We start from the raw sequence: 20928 nt of genomic DNA, 5'->3' as shown, positions 1-20928 counted from the left end.
GATGTCTGACAAAATGGCGTTTTGCGTTTCCGTTTTGAGTCGCTCCACACCATTAATTTAAATTCACACGACACCTGGACGAAAACGTAGATACTGGATTTATGCATATTGAGAACAAACTGACAAAGCTCCACCACTTCTCCATGTGTTGCTAAACAATGCTAGCCAGCTAGATAAAATATGCACAACAACCCCACATAAAATATAATGTCCCGTTCAGAATTTAGTTTATGTTTCAAATTCAGCCTCAGGAGAACGTCCCAGCCTCTGTGCTTTGTTTGAACGGCTTTTGGCCTTAATTATCTATGAGATGTCTGCATACCAGCTAAAACCATTTTCCACTCAAGGTCTTATCAGAAACATGGATGTTTATTTTTTTTTCCCCAACAATTTTGTTCACTTTGTTGATCTGTTGAAGAAGAAAAGATGTCTTTGATTAAAGAGTTGAAGAAAAACAACTTTGCGAGATCAAATCGGAGTGTCACAATTTGTCTACTCGGTCAGTATCCTTGTAGCTGTGACAAAAAAAAAAGAAAAAAAGTTATTGACATTTTCGGGCACTGCGAGTTAGGAAGCTTTGCCCTTCCAGTGGTCGTAATGACAGCCGGCAGCAAGCGATGTGGACAGCAAGTCTCTATTCACATTACTTATGGACTGAAGCACAGAAACAACATGTCCACATGAGTAATTGTCCCTTTCACTCCCAGCTTGCTATCACACTGCAGGAACCTCAGGTGGCGGTGAGGACAACAGCGGCGCGGTGACTCTGAGACACAGGGAGTTGGACGGCGAGGACGAGACGGACAGCGGCTGGCTGCCTCCCGGGACCTGTGTTTATCCCCGGAGTGACACGTTGTGGCTGCGGGGCCACAGGCTACGTGCTTAACAAAAAAAAAAAAAAATCAGACAGGTCAGACAACTTTCCCAAAGTGCCTGATGCCACGATTACATTCAATCCCAACTCTGGGACATATGTGTGGAGACAATCACAAAACGGGACAAAAAAAAAGGAGGAAAAAAAAAACTCTCGCCTGAATAAATTCTACAGAGAAGTAAAGCCCACTTCTAAAGCAGTGTTGAATGCTTTGCAATCAGACGAATAAAGGGCCAATCTAGCACACAATCAAACTGGAGATTTGGCCTGCTCTCCTGCCAACAACTAGGGACCTCCTCTTTCTGAACAAGGGATGCACTATTGACTACACCCCCTCTTTCTCTCTGTCTCCTTCTCTCTCCAGTCCTCCCTATCTGCCAGTCTGAAAGGCGTGATGCCAACCTTTTCCACCACTGGGCATGCTGCCCTGCCCTTTATGCAAATGCTTTGCCACCATTCCTAGCTCACAACCCCCACTGTCTCAGCCGGCAGGTCTGCGCGCACATCCCTTGTTGCTGCCTAGATGTTCTTCCAACTATTACGTCTAACGTGAGCTTTGACCCTCGTCGTTACATGGACTGTCGCCTACCTATGGTTCAAGATGAAAGCTTGAAGCATCGGTAGATTGTTGATGGTAAGTGAGGCTGAGGTTGGACAGAGAAGAATATTTCCACACAAAAAACGGTAAAATAAAGACAAAATACAAGAGGGGGTGGGTGGGGAAATTGTACAAGAGCCACGGGCTGAACAATGGGTTCCCAAATTATATGTCTTTTTTTCACGTTTTTGAAATGCCTATGACATCATATCTATTAATCATCCTGCTCCGAGACAAGATAATATTTGGTTTAGAAGAACAGGTCCAAATTCAAGCAGCATTTCTACTAAAACAACAGGAAAGGTTTAAAAATGATGAACTTTGCTTTAAACAATCCACAGTTACAAAAAGTTTAGAAGACGTCCCACTAAGTTTGCCAAAACAACATATGAACAGTAGTGTAACATTTCCACAAATATCAATCTGTATTTTTAAGTCTGGTAGATTCAGTTTGACTGGGAAAAACCTGTCCCCCCTCCCTCTCCTGTAGTGGCGCTGCACCAAGAACCACTGAAGAAAACATAAAAACCTCTGAAGAAGACACTGATCACAATTTGTTTCTTCACAAAATATAACCCAAACTGGAATGGCCTCCTTTTTTAGCGGTTGTAAGATTTCACTTTTGTCTTTGGCAAACAAGCCATTTCTCCCACTAGATGTGCGTTAGATTGGTTTGGGGTTTTTTATGCAGACTGGTTCCACTTCATTCCACTTCCTGGCTTTGGACCGATCGCCAATCAAATATGCATTCAGATTGCATTTCAACGTAGGTATTTAGCATAGAACTATCCAGGTAAGGTCTGATGACTGTTACTCTTGATATAAAGATGATCAAGAGTGATCCCAAACTAGTCAAAAAATGGTCACAGAACTAGATCAACACAGATATGGAGTTACAAAGCTAACTGTTAGCTGTTTAGCAACTAACAATTAGCAAGCCGACTTCAAATCAAGTTGTATCTTGTCTGTCAAACTGCTGGTTTATTTAAAAAAGCAGTTTAATAAAATGTTCAAAAGAGTAAGATACTGAAAGAACAGAGTGACAGGGGTTATCTGTGCTTCTGAAAAATAGCTACCACAGTGCAACTTTGGAAATTTCTCACTTTTATTAAAATTACAAGAAGCTAAATAAAGCAAACATTTTTTGGTGCTATACTTGGTTCAGCATGTGTCTCTTGGAGTGAGAACCTTTCATTTCAAAGTGTCAAATGGAAATCCAACCACATGAACAGAGTCATCCAAACCCCAAGCAGTTTGAACCAACAGCGCATTGCCACAACCGGCTCCAAATACATCAAACTTCTCAATATGACACACAACGGCGTCTCTAACCTCCCTATGAGAGCATGGGCGAATGAACGAAAGCCAAACAGGTTGGTTGTGAGGAAATTATGACTTTACAAAAGCTGTCTACACATACACGCCACTTCTGAGTGAATTTCCCGTTTGAAGGTTTCTGTGACAAACCAAACAAGACATTATAATCACCTAGCAGTGCCAGGGACAAAAGGCATGACGTTTTGGGTTCCCCTCCCCAACTGCACAAGGTTTTTACTAAGGCGATCTCAAAGCCAGAAAAAATGCATTTCGTACTTTCAGACACGTGACCATTAGCAAGCCAGACTAAATGAGGTCTGGTGCTTTATTAAAGACTCACCAGTACTTCATTCAACAGTTGCCTTAAAAGAATCATACAAATGTACACGATTCCTCAAAAGTATTTATGTTGCCTGTGGGTACAAAAACTGGATACTGGAAGTGGACCAGTTGAAACGGAAAGTCAACATTGCTGCCTGAGTGCATTTCTTCATAAGACACGCCCACAAACTCCTGACCAATCACACAACAGTTCGCACAGAGCAAAACAGCGAGTGAAAAAGACGACGCAGTTTTTGTCGCCCGACTTCACCAGTGAGCGCCAATCATGTCGCTTCGGATGAAGTCTGGGGAAGCCCTTTACGCTGTGCTCCGTGTAGCTAGAGAAACCTCCATTCACTTTCTATGGATTCTCATTAAACACATAAAAACACAATGATCTTGTGTCATTTTCTTAAGATTATGAGCATATCGTAATTCTGGAAACTAAGCCACGCTGAACTGCATAATGTTTCCACACGAAGGAAAACACACATCAAGAGAAATGTCATCCATAAGCTAGCAATTAGCTTCTATCAAGCCAGACCCGAACTGAAAAACAAGAGTGAAGACTTGTACATGTGTGTCCGTGCATGTGCCGTGGACAGAGGAGAAGAAATGAATGAGGCCTTTTCTTACAGCAGGGCCCAGATCAGAGCTCCTAACTATGGGATTTGGTGCTGTTGCCTTTCTCCCCCTGGAGGGAGTAATTAGGTTAGGGAGGACAACTGGCGCATTGTTTTAACAGAGAAGGGATTGTGCGGGCCAAAGTCCCACCAGCAACATGCTTTCCCTCACAACAAAAATGCCAAACGGACTCTGAGACGCTCCACGCACATGTAGGCAGATTTTTTTCGGGGGCCTCCTCTGTTGGTTTTGTTTGGGTTTTTTTTTTTTTTTTGCAGAGAGAAAAATCTGTATTTTAATGCAGAGCTCTTAGTGGTGTATATCCAATGAAATGTCAACTCCAGTCCAGTGGTGTCAAATGTCCTCTCCTGTAGTTGCAGTTGTGGGATTCTGACTCTTTTTAGAGACCAAGATCTCGTCAGTATAATATGGTTATGATGCATTTGCATTCCTTCCAGTCCCCTAGGAAATACAATATGCTTATATCATCTGTTTTAATCACGGTCTGCTTCCAAGGAAAGAAAATGGGAATACAAACAGCCAAAGCTATAAAGAAAGCTTTCTCAAATATGCTTCAGTTTGGTTTAAATGTACATACCGCTGATTGATACGGACTGAATCAAACAAACCAGCGTGCTGCTTTAGAAAATAAAAGGACAGAATGATTCCAAGTGTATCGTATGTACAACGAGAAAACAGTTTATTTCCCTGCTTCCCATATCTTGATTCTCTCTGTCCTCTTCCTTTCCTTTCTATATTCTTTCCAAAGTAAAACAGCAAGCAACTGTTTTCACACAATGCATGAGAGTCACTGAATCCATGACGTTTGCAGGTGTTTAAGGGCCACAGCCGCTTGCTAAAATCCCAAATACTGCTTATTTTGATTGTTGAAAGGTCAAATATATCTTAATATGCATTAATGCATCAAGATATTTCAGGGTCTCAACTTGTACCGTCTCCCAAATCTTTTATATATGCTCTACAAATAAACAGTGAACAGTCGAACTGTCTGCAAATAATTTGGAGCGACATTTCACAGAAAAATCCACAAATTTGTGAATTCATGAATACTGAACCGTGAATAAACTGAGATTGGCTGAACTGAGAAAATGTTATAATTAGAAACCGCTAAATTTAACGAGATGCCACAAAAAGAGTCGAAGTGACCGCCATTTTCTCTGGCTGCATGACGTTCTCTACGAGTACCACTATATGCGAAGAAGGCCATTTTAATTCAACGCAGTTAGTCACAGAACATGGATAGTCGTATTTTTGAAAAAAAAAAGGACGACATGCAACTACAATTCTGACTGTAACGCCACTTTTACCAACCTAGAGAATTTCCGCTTTTACCATAGGAAATAAAACGTTTCGTACATTTTACGATTTTCATTATTGTTCCATTTTTGACTGAGAAGTTGTTACAAAAATGGTAATAAAAAAAAAGACTTTTTAAAGTAATGATATTTTTATACCGTCACAAAAAACAATAAAACCGTTTAAAGGAATTTAAAAATAAGCGCACTGCAGCGGCGTCTCACTGATGCCAAGAAACGCTGACAGTTAACGTAACAGTGATCTCGCAAAATCTTTCCCTCCGGCCCTGACTAATGTTAGTCTTGAATAAATTAGGGGTTGTTTCAAACTGGTTTTAAATATTAAAAATTTATATGCGGAACGAAAGACTTTTAAGACGTAGTGCATGCTGCGACACTAAAACAAAATAGTATCTGACGAATCAGAGTTTTAGGCGTCGTCTTCGTCAATAAACGTTTGTCTGGAACATTGGGGAACGGGGGCGTGTTATATCACAGTAAGTTTTGTAATTTTCCTGGCATCTCATTAAAAGGACATTAAGCTTGTTATAGTAGAAAACTTTAACTCCAGTACGGGGGAAATTGTAACTTTTGATACGATGGAGTGTGGTTAACTCGGGCTAGTCCGCGTTTTAAACTGAGGCAGTGACACAAAATCCTCATCCTGTACTGAATTTGTCAGCTGAGTGTTACAACTTTACAGTGTCGCACACTAATCCAAGGGTTTCTACACATTTTCCGAGCAAATATTCATCACTTTTCCAAACTGCTCAGCTTTCCAGTGATCTCAGCCATTTACGTCCATTTTGAAATACAATACAGCTAAAGTTCGCTTTTAATTTATGGTTGATCGTTCAGTAGTGTGTGGCCTCTGAGTAATGAAGCTGTAAAACAAATAATCATGGAAGAAGGAAGGTCGAGGGAGGACACGACGAAGGAAAGGCAAAAATAGAGAAAAGGACAAAGGACACAAGGAAGAGCATTAGGGCATGAGAAAGGAAAGAAAGGAAGAAAGAAAGTACACAAGCAAAGGAAGGAAGGAAATAAGGAAACAAGGAGGGGATTGAAGCGGGACAAAAGAAAGGAAAGAAAATGCTCAATGTGGCGACGTGTTGGAGAAGCTGATTAGCATGTCAAATTCTCCAATAGTGCACCAACTACCACCCCGAATCCAGGAGGAGTTGAGGAGGAAGCTCAGACTATTTCCTCCATCAATAATAATGGATTCCAACGCCTCTCTTCCCCGCTTCCTAACTGTGCGGTTAGGCACCAAAAGGAAAGAAAGGGAGGACACGAGGAAGCGAAGACCAGAATGAAGAGCAGAAAGAAAGGCAGGTGGGACTCAAGGCAGGAAGACTGAGTCACATTTTCCTGACTCTCTTTTCTCATCCAACTATTTTTTTAGCTTTACAGTCACAGCAGAGGTACAGAAAGTGGAGGACCATGAAAGTGAAATGAATGGCACCTGAAATGTTGTGAAAACTCATATTGTGATGCTAAATGTGATATATGCAGCTGTAGAAAGAATGAGAGAAAGAGAGGCCTTAAGACCACAAATAATTATTTAATTTATGAATTGTGATTAATCAGGATTAATAAATAAATGAGTAATAACCACTACTAATCAATTGAATCTGATTACATTTTTTTTATTTGACTGAGAGCACTACTAGAATTATATAACACATCATAATACTGAAATCAAATTCCATACGAGTCCCGACGGTGTAGGAACCCTGTGATCCTGACTCTGTAGTTGACGAAGCCAAGAAGAAAGCCCACACAGTCGTCTGACCTCTGACCTCCGCTGGGCCTCGACCTCAGCTCCTCAACTCTGCTCTGATCCTTATTCTTGTTGTCAGGGGTCTGTGTGACTCTACTGTACTGCAGCCCTACAACCAAGGGCAGTCTCCAACAGCCCCAGGGTCCGGTAAGCGCAGGCTAGGAGACACGCAGGCCCCGCTCTCACACCAAACACAGACACGTCCACGCAAACACAGTCGGTTAATAACAACCCAAACTCCCGCCCTCCAGCGCCGCTCGCTCACAGCTGCCAAGCCGCCTCAGAGTTCATGCAAGGTAAAGATATGCTATATTATGCAACCGAGTATGGATTTTCCACCCTTGGTCCCATGCCAACTTCCTGCTCTGAAGGAGAAGAGAGACAAAAAAAAAATAAAAAGAAGGCCCCAGCACTTTGTTCCCCGGGTGACAGCTACACTTTACAGGGCACGGTGGCTGAAGGAGAAACACAGAAATGACGAGGAAAAATGTGAAAATTATTCCAGCAGAGAGTGAAGAGACAAAAAGAGAAGGCATGTTTGGGTCTGAAAACAAAAGAGCTTTATCGACTGACGCTAAAGTTATCTTCAGTTTATTTTCTGTAGCTTCGAATCCTTCACTGCGTTTTCTCCCACTTTGTGAAATCAGGTCACAACTGTTTTCATTCCTGTTTGGCTTGCGGGTTCATGAGGCTCCAAGTGTCAACGTTCCTCCACCCACCCCCAAGACAGGAAAAGATTTTCCCTCCAACATTAACCCAATAACTGCCAACTAAAGCCCCATCGCAACCTTCGGGCCGTGTCTGCGGAGGGAGAGGGAGCGAGAGAGAAGAAAAGTGTAGCTCAAATGTTGACGCTCGATCAAGGTTCCAATCAACGCTGGGCATAGAACTGCAGTTGCTAAATAGCTGAAGCTAAATTACACTCCTGCATGGTCACTGAATTGACATACACAGGGCTTGATTATTTGGTCGCTTCTACAGTATGAGGTAATGCGGGCGAGATGATGAAAGAAAGCCCCGGGTTATTTGAGGTTCAATCAACAAGCCAAACAATGCCTCTTTATCCCACCGAAGCCAAAAGAAATGGCTTAAAACGGCAGATTGATATGACATCACGGCGAGATGTCATTCCCCGTCCGCCATCAGCACTTCCACATAAACGGTGATCTTTGTCCCTTGAGAACAAATGATGGTAATTTCCTCCCTGGCCTTCGCGAGGTAAATGGAGTTGCATCTTTTTTTCTCTTTTTTTTTTTTGTGGCTGAAAAGTATGGATGGATAGAACACGTGAAAAACCATAGATTACCAGCTGAGTGTTTGTGTTGCTGGCTTCCTATAATAGTGATTATCATCCAGGGGTACTTATGCCTGGGGGTACGTTTGCCGTTGCCAAGAGGCACATGGAAAGAATGCAGAGTAGCTGTACTAATTTGAGGAAATAGACATTTGAATAAAATCGGCGTATTGAGTCCGCAGTAACACCTGAATACTAAGGCTTTGTTAAGAGCTTCAGCCAAATTCAATTTTTTTCCTTTTTTTTTTCTTTGACATTTCCAGAATGGATTCAGGTGGATTTGACAAGGTCTGGATGGAGAACTTCAACTGGAAATCCAATATTCGAAAATTAAATCCAACCGCTTTTGGTGGTGCCTCCGAATGCAATTCCAAATGTGTCCCAGCTTGGAGGCTTGGTGGCTGAAATCTAAATGTGTCCACTCGTAGCTATGGCAACCAACAAAGATAGCCGTCCAAGGACATCAATTTGATGCAACCTCTAGTAGGTACAGCAGAGTGTATTGTGGTGATATATTTAGGCAAATAAACCTTATTTTAATTTCACAAAGTCGAGGTTTAGCTAACTGCTTTCGCTGACTGCTTTAGCAAAACAGTTAGTCATAGAGTTTTGCTAGTTTCTTTAGCTAAACAGTTAGCTAGAAAGGTGAAAGATGATGCTAAATTTCAGTTAGTCAAAGATATCGATATTGGTGACATCCAGCAAATTGCCGTATGAACAGTCTACGGTCCAGAAGGTGTAGCATGCACAAAAGAAGCCTTAACGTCACCGTGGCCTCTGGACTGAACAAAATTCTTGCACAATCTGTGCCGGCAAACTTAAAAACAGGCTTCATCAACGGTGTCTGACCATTTGCACTTGAATTTCCCACTTACTGGGAAGTTTGACAAGGTCTGGATGGAGACCTTTTTTAGCTAACTGTTTCTGCTAACAGTTAGCCAAAATGTTTGAAGTCGATGCTAAAGTTTGGCTGGCTCAAGATATGGAATATTGAAGGGAAGGTGAAAAACTTTTTTAACCAGTTTGTCACATTATAATTTAAACGTGACATCCATCAGAATGGTGTATGAACAGACGACGGTCCGGAAAGTAGGGCACGCGAAAAAGAAGCTTTAACGTCACGTGTTAAAGGCAAAGATGTCGTTTTGAAAAACATAAGACGCATATTAACTTTAGAACCACATATGACTGAATTTAGTCATGAAAAATATGGGTCACATACAGAGAAAAAACAAATCTGATTTGGGTCACTTTTGCACTGTCTAAGCATAACCTTACACAACTTTTACAACAAAATAGAGCTACTAACAAATGACTTAATTTTCTACTACAAAATCAAAGAAATATCACTGCTTTTCATTATCAGAAGATATCATGGCATAAGATCTCACTGAAAAAGAAACGCATTATACAACAAAGGCTAGTAGTTTCTATACTTTACAAGAGATAGTATCAGAATTTCAGACCTCTTTTCGGCAACACTGGAAAGTAACATTCTTGTGTTTCATGAGCACGTTGGTCTGACAGAGTTGTCAGAACACATCGCATTCAGAACACACACTGTTTTCTGCTCTAAGGCAGTCATAATGAGTATGATTTGTTTTCCTGAAAGAATGCACACCTGTGCCTCATGCGATTAAACATGTGCAGGTGCGTTATGCATGAAGGGACACAAACCGTCGCTGAAACTGAGGCCATACACACCTTTTCTGCAAGTGTGGAGACAGATTGTTTCAGGAAAAAAAAATATATATATATATATATTTGTATATAGCTCTTTTTGGTGCGTTTTACTGCAATTTATGTATGAATCTGTATTTGCAATTCTGTGCTTTTATTTTTATGAGTGACTGACTGAGCGTGTGCGGACATATATAAAGGCAAGCTGCAGGGTGAGGGAAGCTCAGATTTCATCTAGATTAATCCGGATGCTTTGTAATGAGAGGTCTACTGTATATATTTAGCAAGCGCAGTGAGATGTGGGTCAGACACACAACAAGGCAGAGCAGGCCAAACGGCACGGCCAGATTGCCCGCACAAAAGTGACCTTGAGTGGGCCGCCGATTATCCGCAACAACGATTCTCTATCTGTTTTCTGTGGCTCTCTGGCAGACGGATTCGGTGGCTTAGCGTGGGACATAATCATAAACTGTGGATTTCGCAATGAAAGTTCAACATCATCGCCGTGTGTTCGCTATGGCGTAGATGGCTGTTTGGTTATTACGAGAGAGCGGAGAATGAATTGCTGTCAACGATCGCCACGACTGTTGACGCTGGCGATCGCTCAAATGTACTCCGTTACAGGAACAAAGCGTGCTCAGAAACATTTCTCGCCCGGTCCTCTGTGGGTCTAGACATGAAATAAGACTAAGCAAACATGAGGAAATGTGATTTTTTTTTCTTCATTACTTTACAAGGTGCAGCATGACTTTGTTTCCACAAGATCTGCTGCAACGCTGACATTTTAGGCAACTAGAGTCACATAAACTAGTCTTAAGAAGTTGTAACAACCTGGTATACTCAATACTGTGTCCTCAAAAGGTAGCTTAAAATCATCAAGAGGAAGGAAAGTATGACATAGTTTCTTCTGTGAGCGTCAATAAAGTCTTGACACGGATTAATTAGTGGATTTATGTCTGGAATTTGATTGGGCCATTCAAACACATGAAGACACTGTGATCTAGAACTTTTCTTTGTAGCTATCATTGGATGTTTAGAGTTCCCCAGCGTATCATAAGCCTGGTGGGCTGCCAGGCTTTACTTGCCTTATCCTCCAGTGCCTGTAATGGCATCAATTATAAATTATTAAAAAATTACTAGGGGTTTCTCTGGATTCTTATTCTGATGAAACTAAATGTTGGTTCTTCATGTTTGATTCTGTGAAAGTAGATGGTATTTTCTAAGTTTGTTCTAGATTTGTAAAACCAAAACGAGCTTCTCTAGGTTTCACTCCGATAGTAAAAGTTTAATGCTAAATATTGATCGAAGGTATTGAGCAGTTTTTCTGCACAAACCAATATCAAGAGTGCGTTCAACGTTAACTTTTAAAAGATCAGTAGAGCAGTTTTAGGAAAACGCAAGAAAACTTACAAAAATGTTTGGTAAAACATATGAATCTGCTTACTGATCATTGTTCATTCTAAGTTATACTTCTTTTAGTTTAACTTTTAAAAGTGATTAGCATTATATGGCTTGTTTTAAAATCCACTGGACAATTACTTAACTAGAATTTAACTGAAGTGCAAAATACCCTTATTTTAGCTGAATATTTTCTGTGTAACCATTTTAAAAATTCAATAGTTGGTGTTTAAGTATTTCCAATAATGTCTCCCAATTATGCATCACTGCCTAGTGAAATTTCTTGTCAACTTTTAACATTTTCTTTTACACAATATCCCAAGAGATTCCACTGAATGTCGTGTAAAACAGAAGAAAAGCTTCCCCACAGCATAATTTGGCCACTGCCATGTTTTATGACTATTGTGTTGTTTTATTTTTTTTTTAACAACCTAACCCCACTGTTAAACTCCTCCACAACTTGATCACGGACTTGTACGATCTGTTCCTTGGGCTTCAAGATGCCGTTTGTTAATTTAATTAAAGGGTAGCAGAGTCAAGATGGCCGCACCTTTCAGATTTTGGAAACCGTTTACGGTTCTCCTTTCACTTCACAACATTGAGCTCCTTTGAGTCGATCTATCGTATGAAATTCCACTGAACTTTAGGAGTATGAAAACATTTTCAAGGAACCGCATAGTAACAGATAATGTTTGGCTGAGACTACAAAGGTTCTGCCAGTTCTCTTTTTCAATTTAAAAAAAACGCCACGCTGAAAAAAACCTGAGCCTGCTTGGGTTTCCGGCTCATCTGTTTCTGTTTACCCGATAAAAATCAGCATTTATAACATATATGTCTAATGATGTGACATTACGGCTAACCTCTGAGCTTCAGGTGCGATGTCAGGGGAGGGGCGGTAATTGCAGTTTTTAGGAACTTTTATGTCCTCGCATAATCCCAGCGGAGGTTTACGTTACTGCTAACAGTTCATTAATCGGAAACGATACCCTGGCTTTGATGATGTGAAACTGGGAGCGAATTCGGAGACGGAACTATAAATTGGCGATTGTCTCGCACTGTATCTGTATAAAAATCCAGGGAGCCGCACCCTTTGCATATACACCCATCTCCGCATGTACTTTGTATGCGCTCCAGTAACCTTTTCCTTTTCCACAACTAACCTCTCGAATTCTTGCTTTGCAAAATTAGGAGTAACCACATGATCTTATTCGCTTTTATGGCCCAAAATCTGGGGACAGAACATGCTGTGCTCGAAACCCAAAAATGACAGAGCTCTTAAATATTCACGAGTTGATCTGCTTGTGGTTCATTCTGGTGAAATCAAACTTTGTTATGGTGGTTTCTCGTTTCTTCCGTTCACACACACACACACGCATTACCTTCTTCCTCCCCTGTGCTGCGTTCTGTTCTCGTGGTTCACTGCACAGATGGCCTTACAAAATTATTTCTACCGCCTGAACCTTTTCCCAGTTTGTCAAGTTAAAACTAAGAATGCACCGATTTGAAAATATGGGTCGATATTCACATTCGATAACTGATATTAACCGAATTCATAGTTGTGGTGCCCAATCCATAGGTAATCCTATGCATGCGTTTCATTGCTCCCCGATAAAATTTACCACACCGAGGCCCGTCACAATAACAGGTTTTGCTAGATGATAAATTGTCCCAGAAATTATTTCGATGCACGGTGGTTTTGAGACCATTTTCATGTAATGTAATGGTAATGGGCATAATAATGCAGGCACACCTTCTAAAAGATCAATAAACTTTAATTCCTAAATGATGAAGCAAGCGTACCAACACCTCCCCTCATTTTAAAAGAGAAGAATTTTTAAATGCAGCTGGTAAAATAAAGTAGAAATGTATCCATAAAAACAGTATTAGTTTTTGTAATAAACTACACGTAAAGTTTACTGAGGAACTTATCCAGCGTGTGATCAACACAGCGGAGTAAAAGAAAAGAAAAAAAAAAGAGTAAGAAACCTTAAGATGTTAACAGTTAAGTCCACAAATGTTGATTTTTCGGCGGTTATATTTCTGGTTAATATCCAGGCGGAGGAATCACAAACTTATCAAACAGAAAATCAAATTAATATTATCTGATGGGACGTTTTTTGGGGGGGAAATGACCTATGTTGATGGTTTGATAGTTTTCTAAAACTGCTCCCCAATTTTATAAGATGCCGAGCCTCTAAATCAAAAAGATAAAAACAAAAAGAAAAAAATGCTTCGGAGCTGCAAAGGTGTTAATATTCATGGCGAAACACATCAGATTTGATTACTGAACAACTCGTTACAAACAAAGCTCTGTAACAGAATAAACATTCACCTGGTCAGTCCAAATTCATTCCACATCATTTTTTGCATCTCGTTTTGCTTTACGGTCAAACAGAGTTGGTGGGTTTGGTTGCTGTGGTTTCTGACAAGTTTCTGGTCTACTTTTGCCAACTTCAGGCTGGGCTTCCAAAAAAGCACTTTTCTTTTTTTTTTTTTTTTTTTTAAAACTATCTTTAAAAAAAAAAAAAAAAAAAAAAAAAAGGGAAACTAAACAAACTTTGAAGTTTGGACCCAGGGAGCCTGAGAGGCGGCGGTCTGAACCTCGATGCCGCCACGTGAAACATTATAACCCAGGGACCTGTTAACTGTTGACTCCACAAGCAATGATTTATTAGCTGTTAAATTTTTTGGTTAATGTCCGCGTGGGGGAATCTCATCCATCAAACAGAGAATCTTATTAATTTTATTTGACAGGACTTTTTTTCTTGATGGCGCTGGTGGGCAGATGACATGGTGGTGATGGGGCTGTGTTTGCTGCTTTCATAAATCAGCTCCCAAATTTTAGGACCTAATCAGGCTCCCTGGAGCAGCAGGTAACTCAGCCGCTTTGTTGATGGGAAAAAAAGAGAGAAAGTTTAAGATACGTAGAGAAACCTTAGGAGTTTCTTGACTGATCCACCTAAATGTATTCATGATCATTAACGTTTTCATATCACATCTTGTTGGATGGTCAAGCAGTCAGTGGGTTATGTTGTCATGGTTTCTGACTTGTTTCGACTTGACTTGAGTAAAGTTCAGGCTTGGTTTAAAAAAGAAAACCCGTAAGTCGCTAACTTAAGGCTGTTCATTACCATTGAAATGTACACCACATATAGATAAAGGCTAAGCTTAAAATTAAGATGTTAATCAGATCTTTCACTACTTTACTGCTATTGGTAAGGTGCTAAAATTTTAATGAATAAAGGTGACTTATGCTAATGTTATGTTTGTCTCAACTGTCGTTTTCTGGCCAATTCACCAATTTTCAAAAAGCTCTGACATGGTGATTTTGGTCAACACTGAGGTTCTTTGTCTGAAAATGACCTAAATATCCGATCAGGTTAGTTTTGTACTCGCCGCTCTGCAGGCAGACTCATATTCAGGCTTCATGAACAGCTTTTGATTTTTCCTGTTTGTTTTTGTCTTTTTTGCTTAACACTCATTTATGTCTACAGTGATGCTTTGCAAAATCGTATACCAAAGCATTGATTAAAATTTGGCGACAACCTTAACTTATAAAAATGTTTCTGTGCCATCCTTTGATTCAACCAAAGCTAGCAGTTTAGACCAACGCTCACATTACTGGGGCACCGATAAATGGGGATCAATTGTATAACCGCCAAGTCACATCTGCACATTCGTGGTTAACAACAATCACTTCAATGTTGCCAAATTAGCAACTCTGCGGCAATTTAGCGACTTTTCAGAACAAAATAAAAAATCAGTATCAGCAGTTCAGGCATTTTAAAAATCAGTAATTGCCTAAAATCTGCAGTCAGTTCACCCCTAGTACATACATGTACTAGAAAGGCCCAGTCAACACCGAGGCCTGAAAACTGATTGAAAATCTGCATGACTTGAAATTTTGCTCAGGAATTCCAGACAAAAATTTCAGATTCAATTGAGGTAAACAGTGGATGAATGAAATATTCATTTGATGGGGTTTAAAACAAACAGGTTAATACATGTCAAACACCAAATCCCCCAAAATACACGGAACTTGGTAGGTAAAGGTGAGCAATATGAACTTAAAGTTGTGATAATAATAAAAGTGGCGATAAATACCAGTTATTAGACCTTTATTAGGTAATTGTATGGCTATGACTGTTTGGCACAGCAGTCACATACAAAAGAGTGATTTCTATCACCAAACTGCACACAGTAAATGTATTTAACCACGTTTTCAAATGTACTGATATTTACTGACGCTCTCATTGAACAAACTGTGGATACGGAGACTTTTGGGAGAGTTTAAACATCATTAACTGGAATTTATTGTGGAAACGCTAAATCTAAACTCTTATTAGTAATTTATCACGATAAACGATACGATGAATGTAGGGAAAGTTCAAAGAGTGAATATTTCTGTGAGGCGCAGTATTTATTTAGATTTTTTTGCTACCCTGAATATTCGAGCTCAATTATGTAATTTAGCACCCATGTGCGTGTGTTTCAAGCAACCATGGCAACGGCACAACATATCGGGAAACCGCAGAGCCGCAGCGAGGCCGCGGGTGCAGCCGCGGTCGTGCCAAAAACTAATCCGTGCCAGAGGTGACATGAGCGATGGAAGACAGAAGCAGGCGGAGACGACACGGAGACGCGCACGTAAAGGAGAGAAAAAAGAAGTGGAAGGAAAAAAAAAAAACACACACATCCGTCTCCCCTTCTCTCCTCTCGCTCCTCGCCTTCCTTTTAAACCACACAAGCTCACACGGTGGATATCCTCCCATTCTTCTTGGCTGGAGCCTCCCGTGGCAGTGGCAGCAGGAATCCATTCTCCACGGATGCTGGGACAGCTGTGCTGATACTGAATGGGACACAGTGGGCTCTGCCTCTCTATCTCTCCGCATGCGGCTCCAGATAAAAAAAAAAAAAAAAAAAACATACATGCTACTTAATTCAAATCTATATCGCCGGCTGCCAACGAGCGCCCGGCTCATCCCATCTTTGTCTGTGCCGCCGTGGAGAGCTCTCGGTGTCTTTGCGAAGTACAAAAAAAAACAAAACAAAAAATTGAAAAACGACAGTAAATTTCCTACTGCTGACACATGGTGGCCTGCAGTCACCAGCTGACAATAAACATAGAGAATTTATGACTGACAAAGACGCTAATTACAAAAACCTTCATAAGCCTTTCAGTCGCATGCTTAATGCAGAGAAGTCACAACATGCTACCAATTTAGCGGCAGCAAAAACAAAGAAAAATGCTCATCTTGGAAGCACAGGAGTGCCTCCTTATGGTGTCAGAAAATTGGGAAACTTAACAGCTTAGTGATTTATTCTAATCCATATGCTTTATTTTATGCATCCTGACCTCTCAGCGGCCTCAGATGGAGGTAAAAACTGGATCCACACGCAATAGATTAAACCCGCATGTCGACAGAATGTCCGATAAAACTGAATCTCTCGGGAAAGTCCAGAAGCAAAAAGCTTTACTGGCTGCCGAATCAGTTTCTCTCGCTCAAAATATTCACGAGCACTGATGTGGTTTAGCCGCTTGCCTGCTTAAAACTGTGACCGCATATGTCAAGTCATGAAAGGCGATCCAGTGGCACCAGAACTTTGCGGGGATTTGATTGTTCAGTATGACTAACTGACCTGCAAGACATTCAGAGCTTTCGACTCAAAAACTGCAACGGACGAATCGTGATTGTTTCATGTTATGCTTGCATTTGATTTAAACCATCCTGCGTGTTTAGGGCGGCTCCTCAAAGGTGAGCGTGATTGTGTGTTTAACTTGATCTATTTATCTTGAGCATAGATGGATGACGATGAGCCTGGTTTGACTGCGGACAAACCAGCTGTAGTGAGAACAACTGAAGGAAAAAAATGCACTCATGTCAGAAAAAGACACTAAATATACCCTGACATGTGAGTGGTGGTGAGATTTCTCGTTCGTCTTCAATAAAAAACCACGAGCCTTGCCAACGCATGTTTCTACCCAGAATCCTCTCGCCAACAGTACACGGCCTGCTTTTGGAGCAGACTCTGGTCCGCTTGGCGTTCACATATTCATTCAAACTGCACCGGAGTTCACTCCAACCGAACCGGGACCTAGGTTTTTAGGCGGACCAGAGTTCTAAACATGGCTGGTGTGAATGCACCCTTAATTGCAAACAAGTGGCCTTTATAAACTAAATAGGTGTACTTGCTGAGGCATTAGATTCTACTTAATGGGATTGGAGTGAATTGTGGTACAAATGCACACCACACTTTTCAGATTTTACATCTGAAAAGTCCCGGCTGGGGACTGGAAGGATGTAAAATCTGAAAAGTGTGGTGTACATTCCCACAGCGTACGACTGCAGAAAATTCCAATCAAATGCATAGAATTTTGTGGTTGTAAAATAAAGCTAAATTTAAAAAATGGAATAGTTACACACGAGCACACACGCACACACATACATAAAAATATTTCCACCGGATTTTGTTTAATCCTCTTAACAGCTGTTCCAACTCAAACCATGGGAAGAGATAGATGAATGACAGCGGAGGGAACTGCAGAAATGTACATTTAATGCAGTGCAGTAAGTCCAGACAATAATCACATAAACTGAATGAGATTTTAACAGAAAAGAAACTAAGCTGTGCTTTCCCACTCCACACAAAGTATTTATGTTTTTTTTTTTTTTTTTTATGTTTTCATTCAGAGCGCTAACGCCAGAAAACAGCAAGCGGTGAGCTACGGCGTCTAAATCAAAAACATTCCCTCACGGAGACGTAAAGCCACGTGAAGTAAGCAGAAAAACAGCAAAGGGTCCAGCTGAGCGCAGAAGCCAAAAAGTCACGGAGGGGAACATTTAAGAGAACAGGGGGCCTCAAAATTTTTCCAACTGAAACGATCAGCCCAAGAACAAGGCCTAACCAGTAAAAGACAGAGAGAGGAAAAGTGAGTTTAACACGGCCGAAATTCAAGTCATGAAGGTTTCGCAGCAACATTTATGACGTTTTGCCGCTTTCGGTTTATCTTGCTTTTGATTCTCTCTGCCGCTTTGCGCCGTGTTCTCTGCTTAAGCTGAGACATTGATTTGTGTGTGGAGTAAGAGTGAAAATAAAAAAATACAAGAAAATCTCAGTATGGAATACAGGTGCAAAAATATGGACGAATAGAGCAAAAATAAAAAGAAGCAAAATAAAGACACAAACACCTGACGTTGAATAAAAAGAGTGACTCAACGGGACTTACCACTAAGGCATTGTTTAGAAGGTGAGTGGGGTAATACTTTAGAGTTGAGAGGGTGTTAAGAGGCGAGGAGAGCAGGGGTCAGCGTCCAGGCAGGCAGAGAGATGCGGCGGGGAGGGGTCGGGGGTCGGGGGGTAGAGGGAAGGTATAAGTTAAAATGTCGCAGCAGTGAAAACAAGACTCAGATGACAACATTAGCGTTGACACACATGAAGGAGTGACACACAGAGCGGCGGGTATAAGGTTAGTGTGTTACAAAGAAATCAAAATGTGGATTACTAATGCAAAAGTGTAACAATGACTTTTAGATGGACATGGGTGAGAAACACAAAATCTCAAACAGGTGAAAGGTCAATCTGCTCCGCTGTAATTACGCATGGATAACATTGAACCCGGTACATTTGCAAAACACACATATCAACAAACATGACTTAGCTTCTCTAAAAACGCCTGTACTGATTTACAGATCTTTTCTTTCATTTACTTAGAAAATCAATTCCGTTGCCGTCAGCCAGCTAGCTAGCTGAGGAAAATAACTTTTTTATTTTCCTTTTCTCATTTTGGTTTAGCTAAAAAAAAAAAAAAAAAGATGTTTGGAAATAATCTCAGTCAGGAAAATACATGGACAGCCATGACTCAGACGCTGAAAGGAGTGTTGAGCTCATTCCTGTTTTTTTTTTTGTTGTTTTTTTTAAGCTAACAGGTTTTAAAACTAAAATTAGCAACAATTTACAAGCGCTATAGTGTCGGTAAAATAAACAGCCTACAGCAAGCGTGGTTCTGGAAGCAGGTGACCTGGCTACCAAGTGAGCTAATTACTGCTCATTAAAATCTCAGCTTAATAACCATGTTTGCTTTAGAAGATTATTAGCTGGGTTTTTAGTTCAGCTTCGCTCAGGTCTTCCATCACGCTGCTAGCTCTCTCGGATTTTAGCTAACGTTGACCTTAAATTTTACCTTTAGGATTGAGGCTGACTTAAAATCTCATGAGAACCTTTTCCTAGCACTGTGAAATGGCTAATTCTTTAAACAGACGCTGTGAACATTTTCTCACTCTGACAATGTTTGTCTGTGCAAGTTATGTATTATCGTAGCAACATGTTAGAATTGCTTGATACGACAGCAGTCCTGGTCGCAGTTTTGCGAAATATAGATATTGTTGGTTTAAATTGTATTATTTTGCCATATTTAAAAATACACTTGATACTATTGCTTCTTATTCAGCATGCAGCATGTGTGTCAAACTCGAGGCCTGCGGGCCAAATTTGGCCAGCCATAGCTATTTCTGTGGCCCTCAAGACTATAGAAACAGTTGTGTTTTTGTCGGTCAAATAAATCAAGGCAATTTTTATTTGTATAGTGCCAAATTACATTAATGTTAAAAAAAAAAAAAGAGTTTGACACTCCTATACAGTTTCTAAGTGAATGATCAGTTCATGAGTGATTCAATGCTGTCATGTCATACCACCTAGCATTACTGTAAACAAGGCAACACACGCCTCTTATATCTTCACATGTTGCCAACAAACGATCGATGAAACTTCAATTTGTCAAAATAGTTTTTTTAAAAGCCAGAGCTTCATCCATCACAATTTGGGTATTCTCTGCAGAGAGCTGCGAGGAATTTCTGTACGGCTGTCCTTTTTCTGATTAAGATCAGAAATCCCTTCAACTTTCCTTTTTTTACAAGACAAAATATGAAACCCTTCCATGCCCAGTCAGTGACATTTCTGAAGGTTCTGTGCAACATGTGTGCTACGTTAGTCCTTACGTGAATCTGCTGCCAATTAATTTTAATTAAGGGGAATTTATGTTGCTGAAAAGGGCTTTTGTTTGGCCGTGGCAAGTTTCAAATCAGATAAAGTCTTGTTTAAAAGGGCTATTTAGAACAGACAGACACTCAAGCAAAAGCCATATTTTAAAAGTAAACAACCTCAGAGCAAATCATAACCCATAATAAAAGACAACACGAAGGCTCCATGGAAGCTGCTATTTTCTTTCCACTGCCGTCGTCGCTTCACCCCTTTTGGACTCTTAAAGTCAGCACATTACGCGGCCTTTTAACAGCTTTCAATAAAGGGAAGAATTAAAGTGGAAACAATCAGAAAGAGGACGAACATTATGATCGCAGCACCGCGAGTGTTCTCAAATGAAAACCAGACGGCGACCCACGCCGCACGAGAGGAGCCGACGAGTTGAGGAATGGCGGCGGCGGCCGCCTCGAGTCGTCGCAGAGACGGGGAGGAAAAGCTCCTTTATTTTTTTTTTCTTATTTTTAATAAAGCCAGTGTAAAAGGCAGGGGATGAATTACGGCATCAAACGGATGGCCCTGGCGGTCCGCTGTCAGGAGAAGCCAACTGGGGATAAACAAGTCGGCTTTTTTGGAAGAAGACCCGCAGCAGCTGCAGAACACGAGAAGGCCACAGTAAAAGCAGCGAGATCTTTAAAATCTTGAGGGGGGGGGTAAAGCTTGGGGGCCTGGAATTTACACCGACAA

General features: G+C 40.8%; 1 protein-coding gene across 1 annotated transcript in view; it reads right to left on the bottom strand.

Annotated features, from left to right (window-relative positions):
* nfixb (nuclear factor I/Xb) overlaps positions 1-20928 on the bottom strand; it is a 177922-nt gene that overhangs the window by 136133 nt on the left and 20861 nt on the right. Inside the window, 1 exon segment of the mRNA XM_055036242.1 lies at positions 18434-18469. Within this exon segment, the coding sequence (XP_054892217.1) occupies positions 18434-18469 (36 nt within the window).

This window comes from Poeciliopsis prolifica, unplaced genomic scaffold (assembly GCF_027474105.1).
Source record: "Poeciliopsis prolifica strain line A6 unplaced genomic scaffold, Auburn_PproV2 SCAFFOLD010, whole genome shotgun sequence".
NCBI classification, from domain to species: Eukaryota; Metazoa; Chordata; class Actinopteri; order Cyprinodontiformes; family Poeciliidae; genus Poeciliopsis; species Poeciliopsis prolifica.
This window is presented reverse-complemented; position numbering and strand designations above follow the sequence as displayed.